The 27746-nt window shown below is 48.1% G+C and overlaps 1 protein-coding gene across 4 annotated transcripts in view; it reads right to left on the bottom strand.

Moving 5' to 3' along the window:
- Positions 1–27746, bottom strand: part of LOXL2 (lysyl oxidase like 2) — a 46970-nt gene that overhangs the window by 4451 nt on the left and 14773 nt on the right. For all 4 annotated transcript variants that reach the window (XM_065651494.1, XM_065651493.1, XM_065651492.1 and 1 more), the window contains 8 exons: positions 26599–26774; positions 12889–13100; positions 8592–8814; positions 6830–7013; positions 4947–5098; positions 4414–4581; positions 1460–1625; positions 726–969 (listed from right to left, as the gene is read on the bottom strand). In XM_065651494.1, the coding sequence (XP_065507566.1) occupies positions 726–969; positions 1460–1625; positions 4414–4581; positions 4947–5098; positions 6830–7013; positions 8592–8814; positions 12889–13100; positions 26599–26774 (1525 nt within the window). The remainder of the gene's footprint in view (positions 1–725; positions 970–1459; positions 1626–4413; positions 4582–4946; positions 5099–6829; positions 7014–8591; positions 8815–12888; positions 13101–26598; positions 26775–27746) is intronic.

Raw genomic sequence — 27746 nt, 5'->3', positions numbered from 1 at the left:
AAGCTTCAGAGCGACGCGGAGCTCCCTGCACCTCCCACCTCACTCACACGAGACTAGAAAGGGCTCCTGGATTTGAGAATTTACTTTTCTAATGTTTTCACAAAGTGTAAGTCTTAACAGCAGCAGGACAAGAGCTTTGCACTGTGAGTTACTTAGCTCCTTTTCACCCCAAATTAGAGAAGATCAACTGTATAACAAGCTATCGTTTCAGAAGGAAAGCATCTGGATGGCTTGGTTCCAGCTCCCTTTCCTCTTTCTGATTTACTTTGGCTGAAACTGTCGGCGTCCCCCTGAAAAATGATGCATTTATGGGGGTGAATTTACTGTTTGTCAAAAATAAGCACAACACAGTCTCCCAGCTGTACACAGTTTACGTGGGGTCGAGATGCATTTTTTTTAAAAAAAGCAGAATTACAGCGTGTTCTTGAGTCCTTTCCCAGGTGAGGGAATTTGCTCAGATGGCTGCACCTTCCTGCACGCAGCGGGTCTGTAGGCACATGCTTCTATACGCATATCCCCATGTATATACTGCCCTTGCGCATACATCTCTCCCAATGAGAGCTGCACACCACATACCAGTTCTATATTATAATTCCTACAGTAATAAGCTGGTTTTCTGCTGTCAGAGGATCCCCACTGCCCTAACGCAGCAAAACATCCCCCCAGGCAGCAGAGAGGGACGGAGGAGACGCCGGCCGCACCAACCCAATTTCTGTGGCGCTCACCGGTGACAGTCGTGCCAGACCCAGGCGTGGCGGCCGTTTTTGGGGCGGAAGTCGGACTGGCCGTTGTTGTGGATCTGGGAGGAGAAGCGCAGCAGGCGCCGGTACCCCGAGGTGACGGAGGTGTTGACGGCCGAGCTGGCCAGGCAGTTCTCCTCCAGCGCGCACTGCAGCATGAACATCGGCCGGTCCTCCAGGTACGCCGTCTGCTCCACCAGCTCCGCGTTGAGCACCAGGTCCGGCGCAGCTGGCGTGGGGGAAAGCAGGTTTGAAATTAATTGATGAGCTGCTAAAAAAAAAAACCAAACCCAAAAGTGTCTGCGAGAGATGCAGCCCATTCCTTGCATGGTATTTCTCAGCCCCGCCAGCAGGAATTTGCCGCTGTTTTGACCTCGAACAAGCAACAGGATGAGAGGAAGTGGCCTCCAGTTGCGCCAGGGGAGGCTGAGGTTGGAAATTTGGGATAATTTCTTCCCCAAAGGGCTGTGGGGCATTGGAACAGGCTGCCCAGGGCAGTGGTGGAGTCACAACCCCTGGTGGCGTTGGACAGACGGACATGAGGTTCTCAGGGACACGGGGCAGTGCCAGGGGTGGGGGAATGGGTGGACTTGATGATCTTGAGAGTCTCTTCCAACCAAAATGATCCTATGATTCTATATCCAAGGCCACCCCCCTTTCTCCTGCCTGTCTCAGGGTAAACACTTATGCAAAAATGAAATAAAACCTGCGTTACTCACTCTCCGAGCAGGACACACCAGCACCAAAGCGACCGCCTCCTCTGGGACAGGAGACGTGGGCTCCATCGTGACGACAGTGGGCCAGGGACATCTCCGTCCCCGAACACTTGACGCCGCTCATGACCACGTTGTCAGCGCTGACGTCTCCATGCCAGTACCAGGTTTCCTGGGCAGAAAAAAGGCATTTCACACACTCGTCACTGTTTAGAGGACTGCTGGGGGAATATTCACCCCCCTGTAACTTGCTTTGCTCCCCCAGCGAAGATCAGCGCAAAAGCCAACACTATCGAGGAGATGGATGTTGCCAAAGGATGCTGGAAAAGAGTAATTCAGGGAATGAGCCCAAGCCTGTTTAAGCAGAAAGCTAAGACTGGGATTAAAACCCAGGCTGACCATGTTCCCTGCCCTGACCACCTGACCAATGTTAAGCAAATCTCTCTCCTTGTTTCTGAGCTGGTTTAAATCTCTGCTTGTTTTTAATCCAGCTGTGAACTCACTTTTCCACCCTGCTCTGTCCATCCTCAGGCTCTTTTAAATCACTTAGGCTATGCCTTTGGGAGAGATGCCCGGCAATTAAACCACATTTGTCTTGTGACATCTGTGCACTTGGGAGGGCCACAAGTAACGCCAGAATGGCTGCTTGCACAGATCGGGGAGGCAGAATTAACAGCCGTGCTGGAAATGCCAGTGGAAACGAGGCATTTGAGAAGCACCAGGACTAACGGGGTCTGCTAACCCAGGCTCTGCATCCCTTGGTTCTGAGGGAGGATTCACAGATGTTCAAACCCCGCTCACTACTCATCTTCATCACCCGGTTTCGCAAAACCCGTGGGAATGTCGGAAAATTAACTCGCAGCATAACACCACTCCCAAAAGTAGGCGCGCTAAACCCTGATGAAGCTGCAGCTGCAAAGCTTGGGAGAAGGGAAGGGAAGAAAGAAGAAGAAGAAAAAAATCTGATCTTTTAGTGTCAAGACTGGGAGCACGTTTCCAGGAAAAGAAACCCCATCTGTACCATCGCTACGGGCTGTTTGTGAGCCCCGTTAGCAACACTCTTTGCACACACGCACACAGGGCCGCCCTGTTCTACACAGTGTAGCTTTATGCTCGTGTAGCTGGTGCAGCCTGGATACGCATAAGGGCCTTTTCTGTTCTAAATACCAGCAGTCTCGGCTACAGGAAAAAATGTCTTGTTTCTTGCTGGGCTCTCAGGGCTATGTCAACAGAGCCAGGCAGCTGGAAAGGCGAGTGTTGAGGGGATTTGGCTATCCTCAGCAGTTATATGAGTAAATCAGCTGCAGGAACCAGCTTGAACAGGGGAATCGCCTCGATAGCGGCTTGGGCAGCTCCAGCATCCTACCTCCCAGGTACTCGACCTCGCTGTGTCCCTTGGGGACCTGCAGATCCATGGGAAACAGCTAAAACGGTTGGAATCTGCCTGCCCGCCATCCCAGCGTGTCCTCCTGGATCCTGGCTTGGTCATTCCTTAAAGACAAACTCATCTCCAGGCAGAGTTATAACCATCCCCTTCTGCCTACGGTCTCTCCCACTTTCTCAACACGCACCCACCAGCCCCCGGGATGCTGAGGTTTTGAGGCATTTTGGGGTCTCGTTGTTCCTCCCAGCACAAAACCAGCAGGCACTGGGCAGAGACGTGAATCCTCGCTGGGTTTATCGGCGCGGCCCAGCAGAGCCGGCTGCATCTGAGCGCCGAGCAGACCAGACGCGGCAGGAAAATACGGCAGGAAAACACAGCAGAGCCCGGCCTGGGGAACGGGGACAGGCTCTGCTCTCCGCAACCGCATTGTGCTTGTTTGCCCAAGTTTTCGATTTCCGGAAATTGTCTGGGGAAAATAGTTTTCTTTCCAGAACTGATCTAAGGCTGTTTTCTGTGTGCGGGTTTCCATCTACATAAACACACATGAAGTTTATTTGTTCGGTGGCTGTTTGAGCCTAAGTTTCCCCAAAGCTGCTGGCAAATGCTGATTCTTGGTTGAAATGCCTCAAAAGGGGCTGCGTTTCCAGAGCAAGCTCTGGCAGGGGATTACTTTGTCCTAGGGAGAAAATGGTTTATTTTAGGAGACAAAATCTTCATTTTCCCAGTACCTGGGAACCACAATAAAGACCCAGAGGTTATATATTTCCTTTCAAAAAAAGTCTACCATCGCACCTAGGTCTGCCTGCCCCTCTTTCACTTTGTGATCCTTGAGGGATGTGTCGGTACAGAAGAGTATCTTGCACCACGATTATTTGCCTACACCAGCTGCTTATCCAGCTGGGAACTGGGTGGGAAGCTGTTGCCCTCCCTCTTCCAGCTCTCCCAGTTGCCTCTTGCTTTCCTCCACTTTGCACACCAGGCTGCCATTCACTGCGCTGGGAAAGAACACTTTATTCCTTTGTGGTTATCCCAGGCTCATTAGCTGGAAGCTTTTATGCCTTTATTAAGTGCCATTCTTAGTCGTGTGCAAGCAGGGAGGGTTTAGGGCATTTGTTGTTAGAGGAGCAAGAAATGCATACGGCTCCACCCCACACCAGTGTACCGAGAAGTAACTGCAGGAGAAAAATCAAATTGTTTTCAAGTGATTTGACACCAGGTTAAACTTGGCTTTCACACTTCGGTCAGCCTAAGGAGTTCGACTCTTCACTGGCTCGGGGAGGGACAATAAACTGCACGTAACCACCAGCCCAACCAGGACTAAGGGAGTCAGACTTCCCAGGAAAGCTGAGCCTGAAAACAGCAGCTTTGCCCGGAGCTGCTCCTTCTGCTCTGGATTCCCCGCAGTTGCTGTTGTGCAATGAGTTTTTAACCTTCAGGGTCCCTCCACCTATCACCTTGAAGCTGAACGCTGTGGTTTGTGGTTTGTATTTTTTAAATAAAAGCTTTCCTCCTCCTCCAGCAGCCCTGACCCGACCAAATATCTGAACCACAGGCACGGGAGGGCGCAGGGACCCACCTGGAAGGCATGGCTGGCGAAGCCCAGGCCCAGCTGCCGACACACCACCATGGCCTCCACCGTGCTCCAGTTCTCGCTGCAGACCGTCCCCCACCTCAACGTGCCGTTGCGTTCCGCCAAAACCTCCACCCGGCCCTCGTACGGGTTGCGGCCGCCGCTCAGACGCAGCTGCGGGGCATAAAAACTCGTATGTCAATAAATGTCATCGCAAGCCTCGTAGGGAAGGGGCAACAGTCGGGCAAGCGGCGCTCAGGGTCTTCTCGAGGTTTGTGGTTGAAGTCACCGAGCCCAGAAAGCCCAGTTCAGTGCTCACAGACCAGCTGATGCAGTTTGGGGGCTTATAAATGGGTGGAGGAGCCCAAAGTTCCATACGAAAAGGGAGCATCACCTTTGTTTGCCCTCCTAATACAATACAGATGTTAAAATCTAAATTGAAGGTGAAATGATTCCTACCCTGCACTGCACGGGAGGGCAGATGCGGCTCCAGGAGGAAAACCCCTCGCCACGCTCACAGATTTAATTCGGCTTCTCACCTGATTCTGGAAACCCATCGCTGGAACGTTGCACCTCACAGCAGCGTCTTCTTCGTGGTTACAGCCCTGCGACTCCGTGTTGAATTTGCAGTCCGTGACGGATTTTTCAAAGCCCGTGCAGTCGATTTCGTTGAGATGAATCGGACCCATGCCTGAGGGAGGAAAAGAAGAAAAGAGCCCTTACCTTCTGCCCATGCTACCGTGTGGTGAAGAAATACCCAGTAACAGCTTATTAATACATTGCAGACATCACACAGGCCCCTAGCATTCAAAACACTGCGATCCTGAAAAAATTCCAGTGATTTCTTGTAAAAATAAAAAGCTGCAAGATAATTGTTAATAATTTTACCGTTAAATTCTTTCCAGTAGTCTCTGGCACTCAAGCATGCAAGAAACACAGAAAAAGCCAGGTTTTCTTGTTACATAATTCACAAACTTCAGCTGGAGGAATTCACAAATTATGACCTTTTGGCTGGGCCTGTTCGCTGGAATCTCCTCCTGGTCAAGCCCTAACATTTAGTGGGGACATCCACACGTTTGCTTGGACAACAAATCGTAACAGCACGGGGATGTGTGAGAAGTCAGTGAGCTCTGGGGCAGGCGTGTGTTACAGACTCCAACAACACCGATGGCAACAAGAGGGCGGAATCAAATCTCCAACGCCGCAATGATGAGGCTGGTCTTGCAAATTAGCCTTTGAACACACGAATGCACTGAGATGCAGCCCTAACAAAGCGAAGTGTAAATATGGACAGGGAGTTTAACAGCTGGGAGACTCCTCTGTGCAATCGGAGCGCGGAGGTGAATTTGGGGCGAAAGAGCAGCTTTTCCTACCACAGCACGATGATCCGGCTGCTGAAGGGAGTTACCAAGCGCTCAGCATCCCAGAGGACAGTTTTTGACAGCGTGCACTGACTGTTTGCCGGTGTTTAACATTAAAATAAAGGAAAAGCTAGCGTGCGGGAATGGGCAGCCGCTGCTCAGAGTTTCCAGGCTGCGGGATTTGGCAGGAACGGCGTGTTCTACCCCCTCACATGGCCGCTTCCCCCCCCACAATGATTTTGCTTTTTCCTAGAGGCAGCTAAACACATCAGCAGCTGCTCGCATCCCACCGCAAGAATTTTTTTGGCAAATCCAACAGATAGGTCACATTTTGAAGCTTTCCAGATTGCGGTCGGCACCACTGTGCTTTACACGTGTTGGTACTTTCCCTCCCCTGCTCCAAGTCGTGCTGGGCTGAAGAAATTTCACCCGTTCCAGTTGGTCTCGCACTAAAAGGTCTGGCTGGTGTTATTTTCTTTAGGGTTTTTGGGACCAAGGCGTGTGAATCAGAAGGTGGTTTGCGAGGGCGCACGTTAGGCTTTGAGTTGCCACTCACCACAGTTTAGGATTGAAGCCAACTCCCAAATACAGGAAATCCAAACCCAAACCTGGCTCTGAACCATTCAAATGCCCTTCTATTTATAATGGGCTAAATTTGTGTTCTGGTCTTAAATTGGAGAGTGTTTGAAGTCCAGATTCAGGACCCATTTTTACCATGAACCTTCTAGTAAGCCATTCAGACCATGGTGTGGACCTAGAGAACTTGTAAAGCGAATTTGAGAGGAACGGATGCAATAACAAAGAAGTAATTACTGAAACAGATGTCTGCAGGAAAGGTTAAAGTCGTCATCGCTAGACTTCTTTCAAGGAATCTCAAGATTGTTCTAAGTCATGTATTCCAGTTCGGCCTCAAGCTCCTGGACTCAAGAGACTTATTAAGGGTAGAGAAAAAAAATTCCTGGTCCCCAAAACAAACACCCCAGTAAAAATACGCTCTGTCCTGCAACGCGAAAGGGTTTCTCAGAGGTGGACGAGGCACAAATGGTCCCTGGAGCTCTCACCTTGCCCGAGCCTGGCACCCGTTATTGCTTCCTTGGCGCTGCCGAAGCCCAGCTCCCGGCACACCACGCTGGCCGACACCAGGTTCCAGTTATCGTCGCAGACCGTTCCCCACTCGCCGTTTTTCAGCACTTCCACTCGTCCCTCGCCGGTGTTGGCTCCTCCTTTCAGCCTCACCAGGGGTTGCTGGAAGACACAGAAATGGTGTTACCGCCGCCGAGGAACGGAGCATCCTCTCCTTACAGATCTTATCTACAGCATATTACAGGGAAGCTGTGGCGCAAAAAGTATTAATATTACCCTGAGGCATCCTAGAACAACCACCATGTAATGCAAAAGGCTAAAAGGAGATCTTTATCTGCTAAGACTTATGGCATGTGTAGACATATGTTTCTCACGTCCCTATACACGGGCAGAAAATAAAGACTCATCTTAGTACTCTGCAGTTTTAGTGCTTGGATTTAGTAGCTTTTCTTTACGCAAGCAGTGCCACAGCAGAAGAATCCTGCTGGATATTCACCAACCCAGCTCCCATCCCACATCTCTTGGGAGCCTCACAGGAGGTTTGGGAGTCGCACCGAGCCAGCTAGCACAGAATCATAGAATCATTTTGGTTGGAAAAGACCATCTACCTGCTGCCAAATGGATTCATTTGCTGTACAGATGTCCAGACCAGGGTCCTGAGTTAACCGAGGAGACCAATGTGGAACTCAAGTCACCTAAACCCCACGTGATTTGTGCAGAGACCCAAAAAAAAAGCAGCACCCTTCACTTTTAAAACTGGAAGCATATCCAGTTCTCCGGGCTGGGGTCACATGAAGGACATCCAAAGCCTACACAAAGGCTTAAGGAATTACTTGGCAGTGCGCATGGCTCAGAAGATTAGTCATGATTTACAAGATCTTTCACCTTTGAGGCCTAGATCCTGCAAGCTCTCGTGCAGAGAAGAGCCTATTCCTCCTAAAGTCACAGAGCTACAGGCCAAGATCCACAGCACCTAAATGCACCCAGCAAAAAAACCCTCTGACACAGCATTAAGAGCCTCCAGATTCCAAAATCACCCCTGCATTCTAAGGCTGTACATACCTTACAGCTGGAAAACTTCTCTTAGCATCACCCTAAAACATGTTTGCTGCAAGTTTAGCTGTTCTGTCACCTTCAGTCGCCCCACTGACACTGAGAACAACTTGACTCCAGGGTCATTTCATAACAGCTTTTTGCATATCTTAGAATTTTTATGCTACACTCAGTCCTCTCCTTACTAGACTAAACAAACAGAGTTTTTTCAGCCTTTTCTCTAGGCCGTGTTTTCCTGGTCTCTCAGGGCATTTCTTTGCAGGAAACACAGGGGTAGCGGAAACACCAGCTTATTTCCCTTGTACCTCAACAGGAGAAATGACCCAGCAGCATTTAAGTGACTGTGAAACAGCAAAGCCCGGCAGCAACTGGGCACGAATTCAACTGGCTTGAACAGAACAGCTCGAAGAGAAACATGACAAATGTATTTTCTTCCTACTTGCTCACAGCTTTGCCAGCTGCAGCGGCGAGCCAGTCTCGACCCTTACGGGCCTGGAGACAGAAACACGGCACCACGAATTTGCAGGGATAGAAGCTCAGCAAGAACGAAATACAACAAGGGGACGTTGGCACAATAGGCTGGTTTGTGGCTACATGCAGACACGCGTTCAGGCCCAATAACTGATGGTGAACAGTTACACCCCTGGGCTTTTCCTACTCGAGAGGTTGTGTTTAATCTCTGCTCACCTCTTGCCTGAAGGCTTTTCGGAAGCCGCTGTGGCTGCTGGGGGCGAAGGCGCGTCCGGGGACGCAGCTGACTACGGCGGGCATCCCGTCCTTGCAGGTCACGTTCTTCCCCGTGTCCACGTTGAGGTGATTGCCCAGTTTGCAGCTGGAGATATGAGCCTCGTTCCCACTGCAGTCCATTGAGTACGGCCAGTAATGCTGCTTCCTTCTGCTGGCAAACATCCTTGAAGGAATAAAAGAGAACAGGAAAAGTTAGGAATCCATAAAAGCTGCACTGATGTAACTACATTTGGGAAGAAAATGCCTTGACATGAAATGAGGATTGAACAGCATTATTTGAAGGCTGATCTATTCACACACACAATGAGTCTCTGTTAAGGTGTCACACTTGGGAGTTAATAAGTCATCTCCTTAAGCTAAAGATCAGAGCGTGAATCAACAGTGCAGCTAGAGCAACAGCTGCACACATAATAGAGACCTACGTTATGTAGGGGTCAGAGATCAGTTAATTAAAAACGCAGCGTACAAACAGGGCCTGTGCAAATAAAGGCGGGTGAGTTTGGACTGCGGAGCCCCCCCAAAAGCTCTGTCCTGTACTCGAGCTCTGCTCCTTGCCGGCCATCACCTGTCAGCTGGGAGAAGACGACGGCAGATTGGGGAAAAAACCCACGGCTCTTCAGCATCTCTCAAAGCTGCGGTGTTAACAACCGTGAGCCTGAAAGCAATTTCCGAGAGCAAGAGCAATTCCCTTGATGACAAGTTCACAGCAGAGGAGATTGGCAGCAGTTGCTGCTTCTGGCTCCCAAAACGTAGCACTTGCCTGGAGTCGCTCCAGGGACTCCTAAGGGGGAAAGGGCATGTGTGATAAACCAGAAAATAAAGTAATCCAGCTTCATCCTAACTGTATTGTCGGATGAGTCTATCAGACCTAAAATAGTCAATGAAAACGAAATATGGGTCAGAGCATTACCAAAAGGGAAATGCTAGAAGTTAAAAAGGCGGCGCAGAGGAGCCAACGCCCTGCTGAGATCTTCGACGTGGCTTTGCGAGATCCCTGGGCTGATCTGTTCCAGGATCGGCTGCCATGCAGCCCTGCCGATCCAAGGATTAGCTGTGATAAATGGCACAGCGAGGTAGGTGGAACTTGCTGGGAAAAAAAAAAAAGCACCAAATTCTGATTAACTGTAGCACGTCCCTGCAGGACAGGGAGCCTGGAAGGATCCGGGGAAGGGACAAAGAGCTTTTCAAAGGTTGTTGGTTTGGAGATAAAGTGGACAGGGCAAGTTTTTCCCACTGGTGCCCTTTGGGGGTCCTGTGTGGGCTAATTTGTATGGTCTCAGCTGCTCGACGGGACCATCTTCTCCCCTCTGCTTGCTAAGCTTTGCTGACAAGCTCATATGGCTCCCGGCCACTGATTAATCCTTTCTGGAACCAAATTTCTCTGGGTTGGGGTTAGGGCCAAATACAGCTGGGCTGGAGATAGAGATGCAACTGCATCACGTGCTGGGAGCAAACCTGCGCTGAAGGATGGAGGATAGAGCAGGGCTGAGATCCATCCCGTGGAGCAGTGACCGAAAACCTCCCTGTCCTGTGGGTAAAACACCGGTTGTGAAACTCCAAATCGGCCAAACCGTGTGTCGAGGACCCTGAATCAACAGAAAATGAATGAGAAATATGAAGGGGGAATAAAAATTTTTAAAAATTGAAAAGTAAAACCAGGGAGGATGCAGGCGGAAATGTGCAGAATGCTCCGTGGACTCCAAAGCAGACAAGAAACACAGCCTGGCTTAGAGGAGTAATTGCGGGGATGCCTTAGAATAGCAAACAATGACCTCAGCCTGGAAACTTCAGGAGGCATCAACATCTGGTTGGTATTAACAGCCCTTGGTAGGCTGGGGAGAAATAGCCAGAAAAAGCCCCACCTCATTTCCCCAGACCAAATATATGAAAAAAAAAAAAAAAAAAGAAGTAGAATACAGATGATCTCTATGGATAGAAACTCAGGGCATTCTCATTTACATTTTAATGCAGAAAGTGTAGCCAATTCCAGGTCAAATTGGAGCCCAAACCGTTAAGGCATCAGGTCCATCTCTCTGCCTTAGGCACCTCCGGTCACAAACTTCTACTCTCCCCATCCCCAAAATGCATTTAATTCTACTCTGCTTTCTCAACCAGAGCAGGAATTGGGAGGAGGAGTTAACAAGTGGTGCTTATATAAAAATCACTTTGAAGAATTAACAAGAACATGGAAACAACATAGAGGTTTGTTTTGTTTCCGAACATAAATCGTGCTGTCAACTGCAGAGTCTCAGTTACATTCAGGAATAAAACCCTGGCACCGGGACAGCAATGAACTAAGTTGTTTTCTTTCAAGCGAGATCCATCTGCAAATCATTTCACCTCCCACCATTGTGCAGGAGCAAAGGATCAGCTCGCAAAGCTGTGGCTTGTGGGGAGCAGGACTGGGGGGCTGTGGGACGGGGACACTCGCAGCCCCCCCAGCAGAAACCCAATTCCAACCTGGCTCCAGCTGCAGGAGAGGATCTGCTCTTGGGAGAACAGGATTTACAAATTAGGGAGGGCAAAGCCTGAGTTCTGCCAGCACAAAGGTGAATGCCCCAAGAACGACCATAGCCTTTTAAACTATGCTAGCCAAGCAAAACTGTCTAGCTGACGAAGTTTTACAAGGCTTTTCCCTCCAATAAAATGACATCCCGTCTTCTTCCAACCTGGGAAAATGAGTGTATTTTCCAAAATATCTTTTTGTGGGTGCAGGAGCCCAGTGAGATGTCGCTGCTTGACGAAAACAAGTAAAGGTAAGGGAGGTTTTAGGACACCGGGACTACTTAAGCCATCTGTCTGGCTCAGTAGCAGAGATCTCCAAAGCCTGGTATTTGTATTTTCATAACTCCAGCCCCGCTGAATGGGATTTTCAACATTGCTGAATATTATGCTGAACAACCATGCCTCAGCTTTTCCATCCCTACGTGCACCATTGCAAGAGACAGGGCAATTACCAAGCACCCTTTTATTTAAGGCAGATGGCTCCAGCTGCTCAAGTTAATGCTTTTCTTGGAAACACCACAACTGAGAAGCAGGAAAAATCTACTTTGTCTTCCTAGAGGTAATTTATTCTGCCCTCCTGCTCTGATGCCAGGGATGGGAATCTCAGAGCTGAGATTGAGGGAGACGATCTGCACAAACGCTCCTCGAACTGGTGTCCAGGGCAAAACATGAGACCACCTGGTAGCAATTATTAATTCACTGCTCGTCTTCCTGGGAAGCCTGAAAACAGAATTCCACTCGGGTTATTTTATATTCTTTGTGCTGCTATGTGGGCTTTGTGCTATTCCAACCCAAGGACCTCTTCAATCGATCACGATCTGGGTAATGAAAGAAATGAAACGTGGCCAGGGGGTTCCAGAGGGAGCTTTCAGAAATAGCAATCGCAGAGGCCAAAAGGAGCAGGCAGGAAAACCACAACTCCTGCGTGGAGAGTTCGGTTCTCCCCTTAACCAGCTGCTGCTTTCCCACTCCATAGGTCACAGTGTAGGAAAGAAACGAGACAATTTCACTTAAACTATTTTGCATCTGCTTTAGGGTGTTGTTTCTAGGGAACAGTGTCGGAAGAAGCAAGTCTGTGATGAAGGCTGGTGACAAAACGCAAGCCGAAGCAACAAAAGACCAGAGCTCCTGGCTTTCAACAAACAAGAATCGCAGCCTGAACTGCTCAGCCTGCAGCTCTGAAATACACAACATCCTCCCTATGGATCACTATTTTCTTCCCTCATGTTAAAGCAATCGACAACTATAGGAAGAAAAAGCAGCACTGAAATCACAACTGCCCCAAACTGCATCCCACAAAAGCACCATCTCGGACGTGCAGGCAGAAGCAGCAGATCGGTTTACTCATAGAGTATGATTGGTTTGCTCAGTTCGATCCCCTGCACACAACACAGAACCTGAACCTACCACTGGTGAAGGAAATGACTGTGCTATAGCTGGAAACAACAAAAGATTTACCCACATCTGTCACCATAGGACCTATCAAGTACAATTGATACCACACCAGGTCTTCGGCCCGAATGGTGGGAATCAAACAACTCCTGTCTGCACAGGGAAATGCTTGACATTTCAAATATTTACACGGAAGGAAAAACCTGATCTGAAGGAATGAAGCAGTTGGAGGTTTTTCTACCTAAAGGTCTCCAGTGTCATTTGACAATTTGCATTTTTGAACAAGGCCCCGAGTGTTCAAAGAAACGCGCTCGCGTCTCACGCAAAGCTCTGCTCTTACTTGTAGACGTTAGTGTTGTATTTCCTCTCGCTCGGAAATCCAAACATGCCACAGACGACCCGGGAATTTTTCATGGTCCAGTGCTTGTCGCAGATCTGCTTCCAGGCGCCTTCGTCTTTCACCTCCACGTATCCCTCTGTGACGGGCACCCGCTTGCGGTAGGTGGCGAGGATGGGGCGGATCCTTATGTCCTCCACCTGGATGTTCATGTTCTGCAAGTGTAAAGAAACACGGATTATACCGGTTTGCAAGGAAACTGGTTGTGTAGCTTCGAGGTGGGGAACAAATTCCAGTTCTGCTCAGGGTTACGGCCGAATGGAGGCAGAAAGGATGAGCTGTTTAGGAAAAGACACAACAGGAAAGGAAAAAACCCTTTCCACCTTGTGCAAACCCATCTTGCAAAAGAGGATGCTTTTCCTCATTAAAAAAAAGCGCATTATTTTACGAACGGCTACCTAACAAATCTCCTTTGTTAAATTTAATTCACTTAAATCCACTGAAGTGCTTGTTCCTGAAGCACGGTGACCTTAGTCTTAGCTACTATAGAAGTGAACCAAGCTCAGCTTTGCTAGGGCCGGCTTAATGCTGGCAGCCTGCAGGGAAGGACTTTAGGGCTCTCATCAAGCCTTTCTCCACCATGAAAACTGGGATCCTGATGTGCTGACACCGGCATTTCACCCCGAGCCGGGTTCCTCCTCCAGCTGCAGCGTTACTGGGACAGCAGATGAGTCAGGAAGGTGGAATGGAATGGATTTCACATTTGGAGCCTACGTGAGGATGCTGCACAAACAAACCCTTTGCAGAGACCCAAGCCCAAAGCAAAGGCTGACTGGAAAATATCCGCCACGGCAAGCAATTACAAAAGAGCTACTGAAAATTTTTATAACTTGCTTCCAGGAGAGCTTTTCTCGTCCAAAAAAAAAAAAAAAAAGTATAAAACCACGTGGTTCTGCTCACAGTTACATCAGGGCTGAGGAATCCTCCCCTCCTCTCGCTCAAATTCAATCACTTGGAAAAGGAAAATGCCCAGAGCTTTAAAGAGACACGAGCCCCTGTGTGGCGATCGCGGCGCAGGGAGGTTTTGAAGCCGGTGAGATCCCAGCAGGACGTGCAGAGTCCTGCAAACTACATGTGGCGCGTCCACTCTCCAGCTGCTTCGCCCGCACTGATCGAACTCACAGACCCTGGGAAAATGGAAAAAAAACTGCAAGGAAAGCGCCTGGGGCAGGGAGAGAAGTGGGCAGCTCGTCCTCAGCTCTGCTACTGCTCTGCCTGCATCACCTTGGGCAAGTCATTTAAGGCACATTTCTCCCCCCGCTTTTCTTTTCTTTTTTCCCCCTTTTTTATTGTCTCCATCTTCCACCCAGTTTCACAGCAAACCAGATCACTGATTCCTCCTTCCACCGTCCGCTGCAGGGGTTCAGTCCTCCAGCAACTTGGCTGGAGCATCCATGAGATGCCCCCAGTGACCCTGTGATGTACCCAGTAAGGACAGTGCCACCCAGACACGGTTCATAGGTTGGGCTTTGGTTTTGAAAGCTCCTGTAGCCCTCAAAAAGAAAAAAAACCCCACAATAACATCCAAATTTGTTACATTTGAGACATCTTAAGGTGCTCAAAGGGTCTGATTGCAAGAGCAAACTTGTGCACCCCCTGTGCAGTCTGGGAAGTCCATCTGCAAAAGAAATTTTCTCCTGAATTTGGCAGATTCTCTCGAAATATTGCACGGCTTTTGACTACGTGCTGTCAGAAAAGCGGCAGAGCCTCTGTGCATTGAAGGCCTCCCCAGGCTGCTTTCCAAAGCCTGCAACTCCCTTTTCCCCCAGCACAGTTTAGGAAACGTTTCCAGCTCTTCCCTTGATGGAGAAAACATCTTTACCTGGAGCCACAGGCCAGTGCTGCCTGAGAGGGCACCTTGTTCCTCTGCTCCTCCTACCTTGCCTTAGTTTTTCACCAGGAAACAAGAGGTAATCAAAGCCTTAAATCCATTTGGAAATAGTTTTGACTGCTGAAAATCTAAAAGTGTTTTTAATAAAAGGATTAACCCCAAGGACACAGAGCCAAAGCTTAAAATTGCACTGGAAAAGCACATGAAAAGATAGTAACCAAGGAGGAAATGTGCATTGACAGCTGAGAAAGGGGGCGAGACAGCCAAAGTGAGTTTCTCCGTCTGTGACTGCAGGATATTTCCACCCTACATAAAGCCCTAAGTATGTTTGCAACACATGGTTACGTCAGAATCAGCCCTACTGCGTATTTAAGTAACCGAAATGGAACATTTTCCCTGACTATACCTGACATGAGCAACGTGCTAAAATCCACACGTGGTTTTTGCTGGACAGATGCTTCCATTTTCCTTGAATTTAGAGAGGTCTGAGGCCACAGCCGGTCCTCGGCAGGATGGAGGGGAGGAACATTTGGAATAAACTGGGATTTCACTCTGAGGAACTGTGTTGAAACCCCATGTTTTGTGCTAAGCCCCGTTCAAATCACGCCGAGTGCCATTCCAGATGTTAAACATCTGCCTGATGCTTCCACCGCCGAGCAGCAGAATCGTTATTCCCACGTTGCTCCTATTAGTCATCGTTAATCCATCACCATCCTCACTCCCGCAACATCAGAGGTCTTCTCAGCGATGGAAGGGGGTGAGAAAGCTGAAAAGCCTCCAAGGTAAACGGGGCACTCAAAGGGTGGGAGAAAACGAGGATTCTCAGCTGCCTTTTGCAGATTGAGAAATAAGGTGCAGAGAAAAATGAAGACATCCAGCCTGTCTCAACAGCTGCCAATAACAGATGCTGAAGAAACCCACAGCAATTCTTCCCTGCTCTATTCCTGCAGCTTCCGAGCATCCGTATCCCACAGACTTTCCAAGCCAGGGGTTAATATTTTAGTGTTCAAAAACATTTGAGAATCCCTTACCAGGATTTATTATATCAGAGGAACAAGAAAACAGAAACTGAGTCAGAAAAGGAGAGAGAGGAAAAAGTCACGAAGTTGCAAAAAAAATAAAAGCTCTTGGAAATAAATGGGAAGCCGTGACCCAGTCCAGGATTCAAGATTCCTGCGTTTCCTACTGCCAGGCTGTGTGTTTGGGCATCTCTTTTCCACTAACTGGTTGGACAGGGTTGTCCTGGATGGTCATTTTACAGACATGAAAAATAAGGTGCAAACTTGAACGGCTTGATCTTGGACTTGCAAAGACACCGTCGGAGCCAGCGCGGTGCCTCAGGTACCACCGGCTCCCGTCAAAGGTCCCGCGACACGTCTCTCTTCCCCCAGAGATGCTGACACACACACAAAAAGAAATCCTGCTCTGACCTGGGACTCTGTTTTAGCAAAGCCAACTCCTTTGTCATGTTTTTTTGCCTGTATTTGCCAAGGAAAAAAAAAAAAAAAAAAAAAAAAAAAAAAAAAAAAAAGTGAGCAAACTAGCAAGAAATAAGCCATCATTTCATACCCTCAAGGGTGTTTTTATCTTCAGATAGCTATAGCAGACCGGCGCACAATGACATTTTCATGATCTGTCTGAGAGCAAAACCAACCCACATCCATTCCCCTTTCGGCTCACAGAGAGCAGGTTTAGGGCAGAGAATTATTGATACAGCAACTCAAGGGCTTGCCCTGAGTCTGAGCAAACAGCAGAAGGGCTGAGAAGCATCCAAAGTGCTGTAGATATCAGCTTTACATAGGAAGATTAAAGAAGAAAGGATAGAAATACGTATACTGTAGATTTCTCAAGGAGAAAGGACTGCTAAGAGCTTTCTCTTGGTAACTCTTTGCAGATTTGAATGTTTTCCTTTCATTACAGAGTTTTTGTTACACTGGGAGTATTCAATAATGCAAATACAGGCAGATTTATACTTTATCTTCCAACACCAATGTGTAGAGCAGCTGGGCTAATGGTAAAAACAGGCTCCACATAAAAATCAGAAGCAAACAATACTTAATGGCTAGAGCAGACTTCTTTAAAGCACTCTGTCCCTACTTTATGTACACGTGGAGACAAATGCCTACAAGAAGCTGTCGTATCAACTAGGAAACCTCATCTCTGAAAGTTCGACTTATTTTCACATCACAGCCATACACAGAAGCTCCAAAGCAGACCTGGGAAATCAATCCTTTGAAGGAGATCTGAGGATCACAAAGCAGGTATCAGCCATAAAGTAAAGCCTTCAAAGAGCAATGCTACCTCTAGGAAATAAAACTGGGTTGGCTGCATCCCACATTACGGGAAGGCAAATAGAAGCCCAAGCCCCAAAGCCAACGGGACACGGTTCGCTCAGTCTAAGGCTGAGGAACACAAAGCAGGGAGGGAGAAAACCACGCACAGACCCACCGCGCAAGGGTGGAAAACCAGGGGAAAATGCTGCTGAGGATTTTTTCTACCCACAAAGCAGGAGGAGGGACCAAACCCAGAAAAAGTCAACTGTCCTGGCTCACACACGACAGCACTCCCTTCCTTGCCAACCTTGTGCAACTCCCACCTACCCAGGCCAACAGCTGCGCAGATGTGCGCGCCAGCCGCTTTTCCTCTTTCTCTTCCTCCCGCTAAACTCCAAATCTTAGAATTCAGCTACCAGCGTAATTGCGACCTGGATCTCCAACCTCTCCTTTGCTTATGAAACGATCCCACCCACACGCTCGAGGCTGAATCAGCTCTCGCCTTTGCTTTCTGCTCTCTGGAAGATTGGAGGAACGTTCCGAGGACGGCGTGTCTTGCATTGCTGACCCCGGGCACGGAGTTTGTGGGTCTGCTCCATCGCTACCGGCTTCATCCCTCAAGCCACAGCCTTATTTTTCACCAAAGTCATCCATTCTGGCACAAACGCCATTAAGCACACAAGCAACAAGAAATCCTAAGGTGTTTTTCTCCTGCTTGAGTTAAGCCTCCTCAGCCTTGAAAGGTGTGAAGAAACAGAAAGCAAAATAAATCTGGGTCTGAAGGGCAGGAGGGGGAAGTGTAATACATCTATTCCTAGATTCAACACTGGCCTCCACATCAACCAGCTTTTCACTGGAGCCACTTGATTGCATTTAACGGTATAAAAATGAGACCGTAGCTAAAATAACTTTGTGGTCTGAAGCTGAAGAGATGCTGCTCAGTTCTGCCACGGATCTGTGTGATTTCAGCCACGCCAGCTCCCTTCCCCACCTCCTCGCTGGTACCTCTTGCTGGCACATCTTCGCCTCTTCTGAAATGTGAAGACAACGCTCTGCCCACCTCACCCGCTCTGAATCACAAAACCTCTGCAGCAAGGGCTTCACATCTGTATTTGCCCAAAGCAAAGATGTGATTTCGGCTGGGGCTTCCAACATTTCTACAATGCAAATTAGCGCGAAAACAAGTGAAAAAAAAAAAAAAATAAATTGCCCGACTACTCTGGGTTGGGCCATATTCCCCTCCACCCCGCTCCTTTCTTCGCCAAGAGCCGCATCCAAGACCCGCACGGCTGCTCCTCTTCAACCTCGGACACAAACGGCCACCGCAAGCCAAGACGCAGCTCTCCGTCGCAAACCCAATGAATCTCGGCTTCGGAAAGCCGGGGCCTGCCCGGGGACAGCAAAGAGAAAGGGGCTTGGTTTTGAGCTCGCACAAAAGGATTCCTGGCTCAGAACGTTTTCACACGAGCCTCAGCTGCTTTTGTTTCCACTCTCTGAACCAAACGCTTCCCCACGGCTTCAGATCTGATTGCAAAAACCAGCACAACTTTTATAACATTTTCTTTCACCTTTTGCTGTCTGTTTTGTGTTGGCAGGACACTTATGCCCAGAACAGCAGGCTTGTCTCCTCCTCCACTGCCCAAGCTCGGCGATGCCCTTTTCTTCTTGCAGCAGCCCTGAGGATGCCCAGTAATTAATACCGAGAGCAGATCCCATTCCTAGAAACACGACTGTGACTTCACAGAGTGCAGACGCTGCCTTGGTTCTGAACCCCTGGCTGAAATCAAGCCACGGCGGCCGGGATTGCAGAGAGGCTCTTTAGAAAAGCATCTCAATATTCACTTTAAACACACGGCCACGCTCTCAGTGACGATATTAAGAAACCAGAGAGCAGCATGGGGCAGGCAGTTCTGCGCTGCTGTGGTTGTGTGCGGCTCCCTTGCAGCCAGAGAAACGACTCAAATGCAGGCAGAAAAGTAATTGCAATGAAATTCTGCTTCTGCGTATTTTACTTTATAATTTTTTTTAAAAAAACCATCCCCATGAGTGATGCTGAGACCTGCAGAGCAGGAGTGGAGGTGTTCGGCACTGGCTCTGGCAGCTGTCTGGTCGCCAGGTGATGGTACAAACACGCAGCTTTGGCAAAGGTGCGTTTCTTACCACACATCCTCGATTTAACAAACGCAAGGAGCCTGTGTGCTGTCCCTGGCTAGTCCGCGTTCATCGCTCCCCTGCTTTAAGATTCCCCACAATCCATTCAAACTGCTCTTTCCCTTCCTAGGTCTGACCTATCCCACCACCCCTTGGATGCACCTATTCACATCATTTTTCATTTACGAGAGAGCTCCAGGATTTCTTGGCTTCCCAAACACCAAGACATTAAGGCTGCAACCTGGACAAGAAATGAATTGATGTTTTTGTGTTTTGTTTTCCCATTTAAGAACATAACACAAAATCTTTCCACAAAGACTCTGTTCATCCCAGAGGCATCTTCTCTATTGAAACCCTTCGCTTCCCCTGAAGTCTCAGCTACCAAGTCTCTTCCCCTGAAGATGACTTTGTAGAAAGCTCTCTCTCCACATACATAGGAATGGGTGGAATCTGTTTCCATTTAAACATCTGGAGCTGTGCCTCTGAGTCACTAACAAGGTCCCAGCTGTTAAATAAACATGCTGAAATAGATGCTGCAGGACAAAGACGGGTCACCGACGGGGGACGGGAATCCCTTGGGAACGTCACGCTGTGTTGGACCACGAGCACTTTTTGTTCTCATTTGTGCAGTACAAAAGTGTAAAGGGATGAGAGTGCAATTCAGGGTGAGGGTCCAGGAGCAGATACAGCGCGGATTATAAATGACAAAAGCCGAGGCCTTTGCTAAGCCATGAAATGCTTCAGCGGCAGCCTCGCGATTGCCAATGCAAAGCAGGGCAACGAAAAGCGCCGGAGAAAAGAAAGGCTGGTGACAGAATCGAGGGCGAGAAGGCAGGAGCACTGAACCCTGGAGATGCTCTGGCACGAGGGGGACGCTCAGCTTCGGAGAGGACGCTGCACATCATGGTCTGAGGGTTTCATGATGAGCAAAAACTTTTACATTCTTCGTTTCTTTCTATTTTAAAGGCAATCTGGAGCAGACGCTGCAAGCTGGCCAAGTTTATTACCTGCAAGATCGTAGCCTGTCCTCAGGCTTAGCTAAATGGTTTATTGATGTGTGCAACAGAGAAATGGTCTTGCGTCCAGCACCACAGCGTCAGCTGCTCAGGCCCTGGATACAGTCGGTGCTGGGGATAAACAGGCTGATTTGTCCCCGAGATGACAAGCACCAGCTCTCTGCCCATCGAATCCAGCACCTGACATGCCACGAGCCACCACAAAGAAACCATTAAGGCAAGCAGCTAGAAACCACCACACACTTTAAATTTACAGCACTAAAGAAACACGGTGGCTTACCCCAAAACAGATTAATTAATATTTGCCTGAAGTTCGCACCAGAAGAGATGCTGAGATCTCTTCTAGACACACAAAGCATCAGGTTTGGGGCTTATGTTTGGAGAAGTAAACATTTACACCAAGGGGAATGAAATTCACTGTTGTCATAACAAGCAGACAAATAAACCTTTTATTGCCAAACATTGAGAACAGGACAGTCAAGGCTCGGAGCTGAAGTCTCAGATCCCGGTGACCTAAATTGCAACTCCCCATGGTACAGAGAGAGTCCCCACTGATTTGAGTGGCAAACAGCTGGATATGAGGAAGATTTACCCATGTGCCAAGGCACGAACAACGTCCCTGTCCCCCTCCCGTCCTTCCACTCAGAAGCAGCTCAGCAAACAGCAGCGTTTTATATGGCCTCATCCACCCAGCCCAGTTTAACTGGAAGCAAGACTTACCCACCGATTAAGGAACTCAGACAATACAGTTTTAACCTGGTATAACCACAGCCTTTGAGCCACTGGGCTTTGAAGTGAGATTTTTTTTTTTTTTAATGCTTCACATATACCCAAAAGGGAAAAGGAAGCCAGAAATAGCAGCACAGCCTGGTGTGTTTAGCCAGACCTCGTCTGCCCACCGTCTGGCCAAAGCCATGCTTTAGTCTCAGGTACCAGATCTATTTGTGAACTTGTAACGGCTGCAGGAATTGGATATATTTAGAGTATGTCCTATTTGAAGCCTCTGTGTGTGCACGCAGAGGAAGAGGGTGGACAACAAATATTTTGTTAAGGATGTTTTGGGGGGATGGGTTAAAAAAACCCCAACCTATCGTGCGTTTATTTAAGAAATATATTAAGCGTTGGAGTTAGTTACTGTGGCCTTAAAATTGCTGGTCAACCTGGTAAGGCAGTTGCAGGTGGGTCTGTGCTGCACTTGGACACCACAAAGTGAAAGAGCAGGGATGGCATTTGCTGCTCGTGGTTTTGTGAACACACATTAAATCATTTTGATTTCAGAGCTTCTGGCATCCCACAAAGACTCGGGAAAACATTGGAGACTGTGCACGCATTCAAACCTCAGGCGCTGGCACCCTGGAAAGGAACGTTAAAGTGGGTCCCCGCTGCCCACCCCATGGCTTTCACACACTTGTGAACCGCACAACAAGAAACAAGCATCACTCCGCACCTTCTGCATTGATTTTACCCTGTTCTTTGTACATTTTGCCCGAGTGTATCAGCAGAGGGATGCACAGATTGTGCTCCCGGCCTTTTTCCTCCATTTCACTGTGTTTCCAGGTGAGTCCTCAGCTCCCAGAACCTGCCCCTGCTGCACCAGATACAGCACTTACTTGGGGCAAACAGCACAAGGTCCCACGTGCTCACAGATCTTTGCCTAAAGCAACAGATTCCACTCGTCATATTTTACAAAGCTCAAATTATTGCAGTTCTGTGTATATATTTATAGCACTCACTGTTTCTCCCGAACTCCATCAGTTTCTGTGTTCCGTGCTTTCAGCGCTTGAAACCAACGTGATTAAACTGTTCCTTTGAGCTCCCAAGACACCACTGACAATGTTCCTGCCGCACTAATTCCTACAAGAGTGACCAGCATGAATAAAGCGGGTAACGTGCTCTGCCACCATGGTTAGACCCAAGTTGTCCATCAAGCCACTAATGTGAGTTAGAGTAAGGAAAACAGAAAGTTTACTCCGGGCTGTGGCTAAAAAAGAAGGAATGCAAGCAAAAATCAAACTCCGAGTTAAACAATGGTGGTGTTTTAACAGTGGCTTTGGCCTCATCACGCGGGATGAGCAGATGTTCTGTGGAGGATCCCAACAAGCAGGGTCAGCACCAACTGGAGTCCTCAGCCCTCCCCACAGGCTGTGGGCAGCATTTACACTCAACTACAATTGCTGGGTTAAGCCAGGCTCAGCCACACGCTTGCAGCACTGCCAAGCACAGCTACTGCTTTTATTTTAAGCCTTTTAGGGTTAAGCTTACTCTCACAGGGCTGAGGTCCGTAGGATGAGAGAGGATGTGATACCACAATATACGTACCTGCTTTTCCCCTCCTAATATTCCCAGAGGCAAACAGGCAAAAATCAAACCACAAACCCTTGCCCTCTCCATTCATGAGACAGAGTATTCAGTCTACATGCTTAAAGAGGGGGAAAAGCCCCTCTGTAAAATGCGGCCGATGTAATTACACTCACGTCAGCACCGAACAAACACTCTCTGAGCTTTGAAAAGGTGAGCAACCTTCCGTGGTGACGCGGCCACCGAGTTAAAGTGGGATCAGGCTAATTCCGAGCGGCCAGCAGCCCGTGAAAGGGCTGCCCTGCTGCGCACATTCATCACCCTCCAAGAAACAACCCTTTGAACAAGTCCCGAGGCTAAAAAAGCCGCAGTGGCTGTGGAAAATAGCAAGCAAAAAATGATGGGAGTTTCTTTGATGGATTTCAGACCTGCTCAACCTCGGCCTGGCAGAAGAATTAACCCTCTTCCTTTCTCTCTCCCATCTTCTTATCACAGATCTTCCATCACTCACCCTGGACCAAAAGGTTTCACTTTGGCAACTTGTCTTACAGAAGCAAGAGTCCCTTCCCAGCAGGGTAAGGAACAGCTCAGGGACAGGAAAAGATGTGACGTGATCCTCAAAATATGAGCTGTGACAGGAAAAGATCTGCCTGACCATATCTATATAAGCCGAGTGGTTTATAGCGATGGAAAATCTCATTCTATACTACTTATCTGCAGCATTTCCAAACTGGGAAATGGAGGTATGTACGTTGTCCAATAAAAATAAACTCTGCTCGAGGGTTATCCTGTTGCTTTAAAAAGAGTGTGAACTCTCTGCCTGTCAGATTTTAGGAAGCGAGGCCAGATTGGAGCAAATGGCAATTTGCAACAGCCCCTCAGAGCTGGAGCCCCGTCAAAATGAAGTCAGATATTATCTTTTCCCTCCTGGCTTTCCATGGTAAATCTTACCAGCACCTGGCAGCCCCAGAGAACTTAGCACTAAAGGGTCTTTAAGACACTTTTAAAATGATGAATTTAAGATGATGTAGCTGTCCCTGGCAGTGGGAAAACACAGAGCAAGGGAAGCCCAGGGGTGATGGGGTAACCAGGCTGCACAAGGCGCACGTTTCCCCAGAACATTTGCAACAGGAAAGCAGAAGAAAATCGCTGCTCCTACCCCGACACATGAACATGCACTGAGGTCAGCGCTCGCTCCTGTGAATCTCCTGGTCATAAAAACATCGGTTTGCAAACAGTCAGATGCATTTGGGAACCACTACAGTTGTTACTAACTAGCGTGGGAACGCAACGCTGGAAGGTGCAATTGAATACATAAGCTCTGTGCATCATCTTAAACCAGGCCTATCTGGAGTAAAGCCTGGTTGTAAAAGCAGCTTTAGGGCAAACTAAAGTCTCTTCCACTGGAAACCTCAGTGGGAATTTTGTACTGGTTTAGGTCCGTGCAATAGCTGAAGCCAGTGGGACTGGTAGAGAGACCTGACCACAGCATCGCTGCTCGGTAGAAAATTCCAACCCCTGATCTCATTCCAAAGGGAAAAATATCACTAGGGCAAGCTTTGGGCTACAGACTAAAGAACCCGGCAGCTCACAAAATGATGATGTTTCCTCCGGTGAATGCGAGGTATGACGTGCAGAATTCCCAGGCATGTTAGAGAGGGCAAAGACTTTCAACTCGCATTCACACAAGCCTTTTGACCTCCCTGTTTTGGAGTTTATGACCCTATGAGTAACCCTGCTCATCATTTTTGACTCAAACTATGTCACGCCAGCTGCTAACAAGATAGAGCGAAGATTAAGAAGAGGAGGAAAGTTGAGAGAGGGGGAAAGAGTTTAAACATTTGACAGCTAGCTGTGATTGAAAACTTCTTCCACAATGGCATCTTAAAAATGTATAGTACATCACCTTCAACCTTAATCCTGCTGCAATGAAACCAGCAGAAAAAGATCCCTTTGGCTGCCAGTGATCTTATAGGGATATAAGAAAAATCAGCTTGGTTTTGCAGAAAGCAACAGTTGTTCATAAAATTCAGGCAGTGATAGGGAGGGGAGAAGCACATGCACACACAGAGCACACTGCCCAGAAAATGCAACACTATTTTCTGTCACCAAGACAAAGTCCCAGGCACAGCCAGGCTGACAGCTCTCAGTGCAGGTACTTGAAGCTATTCTTCTCTTTTACTTTGTTCCCCCCACCAGTGCCCCTCAGCGATTGCTGCGAATGCCGTTACATGTCACATCCGTGGACACTTTCATCCACACAGGGCTCCCAAGAGCTGCCAGGACACGGCTTCTCTTACACCGATTTCTCCTGAGGGATCCTGTCAGGCTTCTGCTACATGAACTGCTTCAATCTCATGATTCATTTTACTTATGTGAAGCTTAAGCACCCCCCCAGCATCGGCACAAGCGAGCCCTGAATTACCCAGTGTGTTCAACTCATTAGCCAAACTCCAGTGCTTAGCTAATGGAAAAGCAGAGCCCTCCAAACCTTTTATGATTAATATCTGAAGCATCCCAGAGTGAAGTGACCTCCGTCTAGACTAAAGCATCTTTTCTTCCAGGCTTCTGTTGGGAGGTTTCGCTGTGGCTTTGGGGAACAGGCGTCTGCCAAAGCCATCAGGGATGTTCCATGATCTCGCCTCATTCCCCGAGCAACAACGGGGATGTTGACGGGTGCAGCCTGAGATCCCTCCGGAAAAATCTCTTTTTTCCCCTCCTTAGCCAAGGGAAGCAAGGTCAAGGCGAGAATTTCGGCTTTCAGATCCCGTATCTGCCCGCTTGCAGAAAATGCTGAATGCTGCCCGCTCATCCATACAGTGTTTTTCCTAAAGCCTCAGCAGGGCAATAAAAGGTTTGACTGAGTGTATTATCTTCCCTTGTCAAATATTCTGCACAGCATTAACCTCCAATGGAAAAATCTGGTAGAAGAAAATGCTGGGAGAATTTTTCTACATCAATAGGTATCAATAACTGCTGGAATAATTTTGTTTTAGAGTGATAAAGGAGGCTGTATCCACTGTTTGAGATCATGAACAAAGCCAAGATTCAGCCATGGAAACCGCACTGTGGTATGTGATACATCCTGGATTCTCTGCTTAAAATAAGGTTTGACGCTGGCTACTGGATAGGCTCTGTCGATCAATTTTGACCAAGGGCAACCACTAAATTCACATACTGAAACACCAGAGCATCTGAAACAAGGGAGATGTTCGAGTCACCACAAATACTTTCCAATCTGAAAAGCTGAAGGGAAAACACCACTTTTTTTTTTTTTTTCTCCTTTTGACAGCTCAGCTCAGATTCTTTCCAGCCCAGCATTCCCCCAGCTCTTTATGCTGCAGGAATCTAACAAGTCCTCTGGAAGGTGACTCAAGCATTTCACTTCTGTCATTTCCCAAGAGCCTCAAGCTCAGCCCATTGATCCAACCCAGGCACGACCAGAACCTTCCCCCCAGGGACCAGCCCACATTTTCCTCTCTTCAACTCCTTTCATCCCTTCCAGTACTAATCCACCATTCCCGCAAATATTTCCATACAGTTATCATGGTTAGTCCATCATTGCTTAGCCAAACTGTGCAAAAAATCTTTGTATATCTTTCCTTATAAATCCACTCATTTTCAAGTCATGGTTGTGAGCCCTACTCACCTCCAAATCCCAGCCTACCTGCTGACCCGCACTCCAAACTGACCCCAGTACCGAAAAGGAGGCATCGGGGGAAAGAAAACTCAATAATTTACTGCTATGAACAAAGTCACCCATGTTTAAGGTCTATGAAGTACAGCACATATCCCGTTCTCTCCAAATACATTCCTAAAACCAAAATAAACGAGTTTTCAATTCTGAAAACTGCAGAACAGGAATAATATATTTTCTCCTGATTTATTCTTACACTATTAAAAAACCCTTTCAAAATTCTTATTACACATAAAATGCTCTGAACAGCCGAAATTCAGGTCTGAAAGTCGTGTCTAGAAGCACCGCCAAGAGTTTGCTCTAACCCCAGCGCGCAGCTGGGATAACCTATAACGTGCAGCAGCGGGCAGCTCTTGATCAGCAGCTTGTCGTTTTAAGTGCGTTTACCTCTATTTGGTTAAGCAAGGAGTTGTCAAACTTGAAGCCGGGGATCCTCTTTTCGCTGCAGACCACCCCCACGTCCTCGGTGTGTTTGCAGTCCGTCACTCCCCAGCCGTTGGACGTGCACGCGGCCAGGGTGGCCTCCTTGCCCGTGCAGTGGACATTGTCCAGCCAAATTTTCCCTGAAGGGGAAAGAAAAACCAAACTGAGACTCACCAAAGAGGGCAAATCTGGACTGTACCGAAAGCAAGCGAGGCTGCTGTGTTCTTAAGGGAAGAGATTATTGGTAAAATAAACTTGAATAAAGCAGCTGAGGAACATCAATGATGCACCTCAGGTACTTAGTAACTGCAAACAGCTCTGCCCCACAGTTTTTCCTTATCTGCATAGAAATAAAAAATACCAGCAGCCTGAAGGAGATCTGCCAGTGACGAGTGACCTCCTCTGATGATGGCCACTTCAGAGCACGCAGTGTCACTGGGTCCCCTCCATTTGCCTGATTAGACCCTGCCCTCTAATCATACTCACCAAATCATCCATCCTCTCTTCAAGGCTTCTCTTTACATCACTTCTCATTTATCAAATCCTCATTAAACGTCATCTTGGAGACAGCTCAAAGTTTTGATTAAATGCCCTAGCTTTTTAAAAGCAGATTTGTGCAAAAGCTTTACCAAACCACTGCTGATTAGAACCTCCTGTTATTTGGGTGCTCTTTGAAAACAAATTGCCAGATCCAATTCCCAGGCTGTAATTACCATTTTCCCTCCAGCAAAAAGTGCGCACGTGCGCACATGAACGTACGCGTGTACGTGCATATATATTTTTCTTTTAAAAATCAGGTCCCTCAGAAGTCACTTCTGAGATGAGCAGACAAAAAATCAATAGGTGTCACCTGCAGACTTCAGGCCATGTTTTCCCAAAGCAGCTGAGAGCAAAAGACCCAACAGCATCTCTGAGATTCACCTTTTCAAAGTGCTGCTTTTTCCCTTTGGAAATGCGCTGGGCACGTGCTGCTTCCCTACAATTTGCCCCCTAAACAAGCAATCACCATATTTTAGGGTACCAAATACTTCGCTAGGTGTGAGCACTAACAAGTGGTGCTAAGCAACAGACATATTTATCCCTGCTGCAGTGGAAATAATCTGTGGGTTACT

This window comes from Caloenas nicobarica, chromosome 25 (genome assembly GCF_036013445.1).
Source record: "Caloenas nicobarica isolate bCalNic1 chromosome 25, bCalNic1.hap1, whole genome shotgun sequence".
In the NCBI taxonomy this organism is placed as follows: Eukaryota; Metazoa; Chordata; class Aves; order Columbiformes; family Columbidae; genus Caloenas; species Caloenas nicobarica.
Note: the sequence above shows the minus strand (reverse complement) of the source record. Positions and strands in the feature narration are given on the sequence as shown.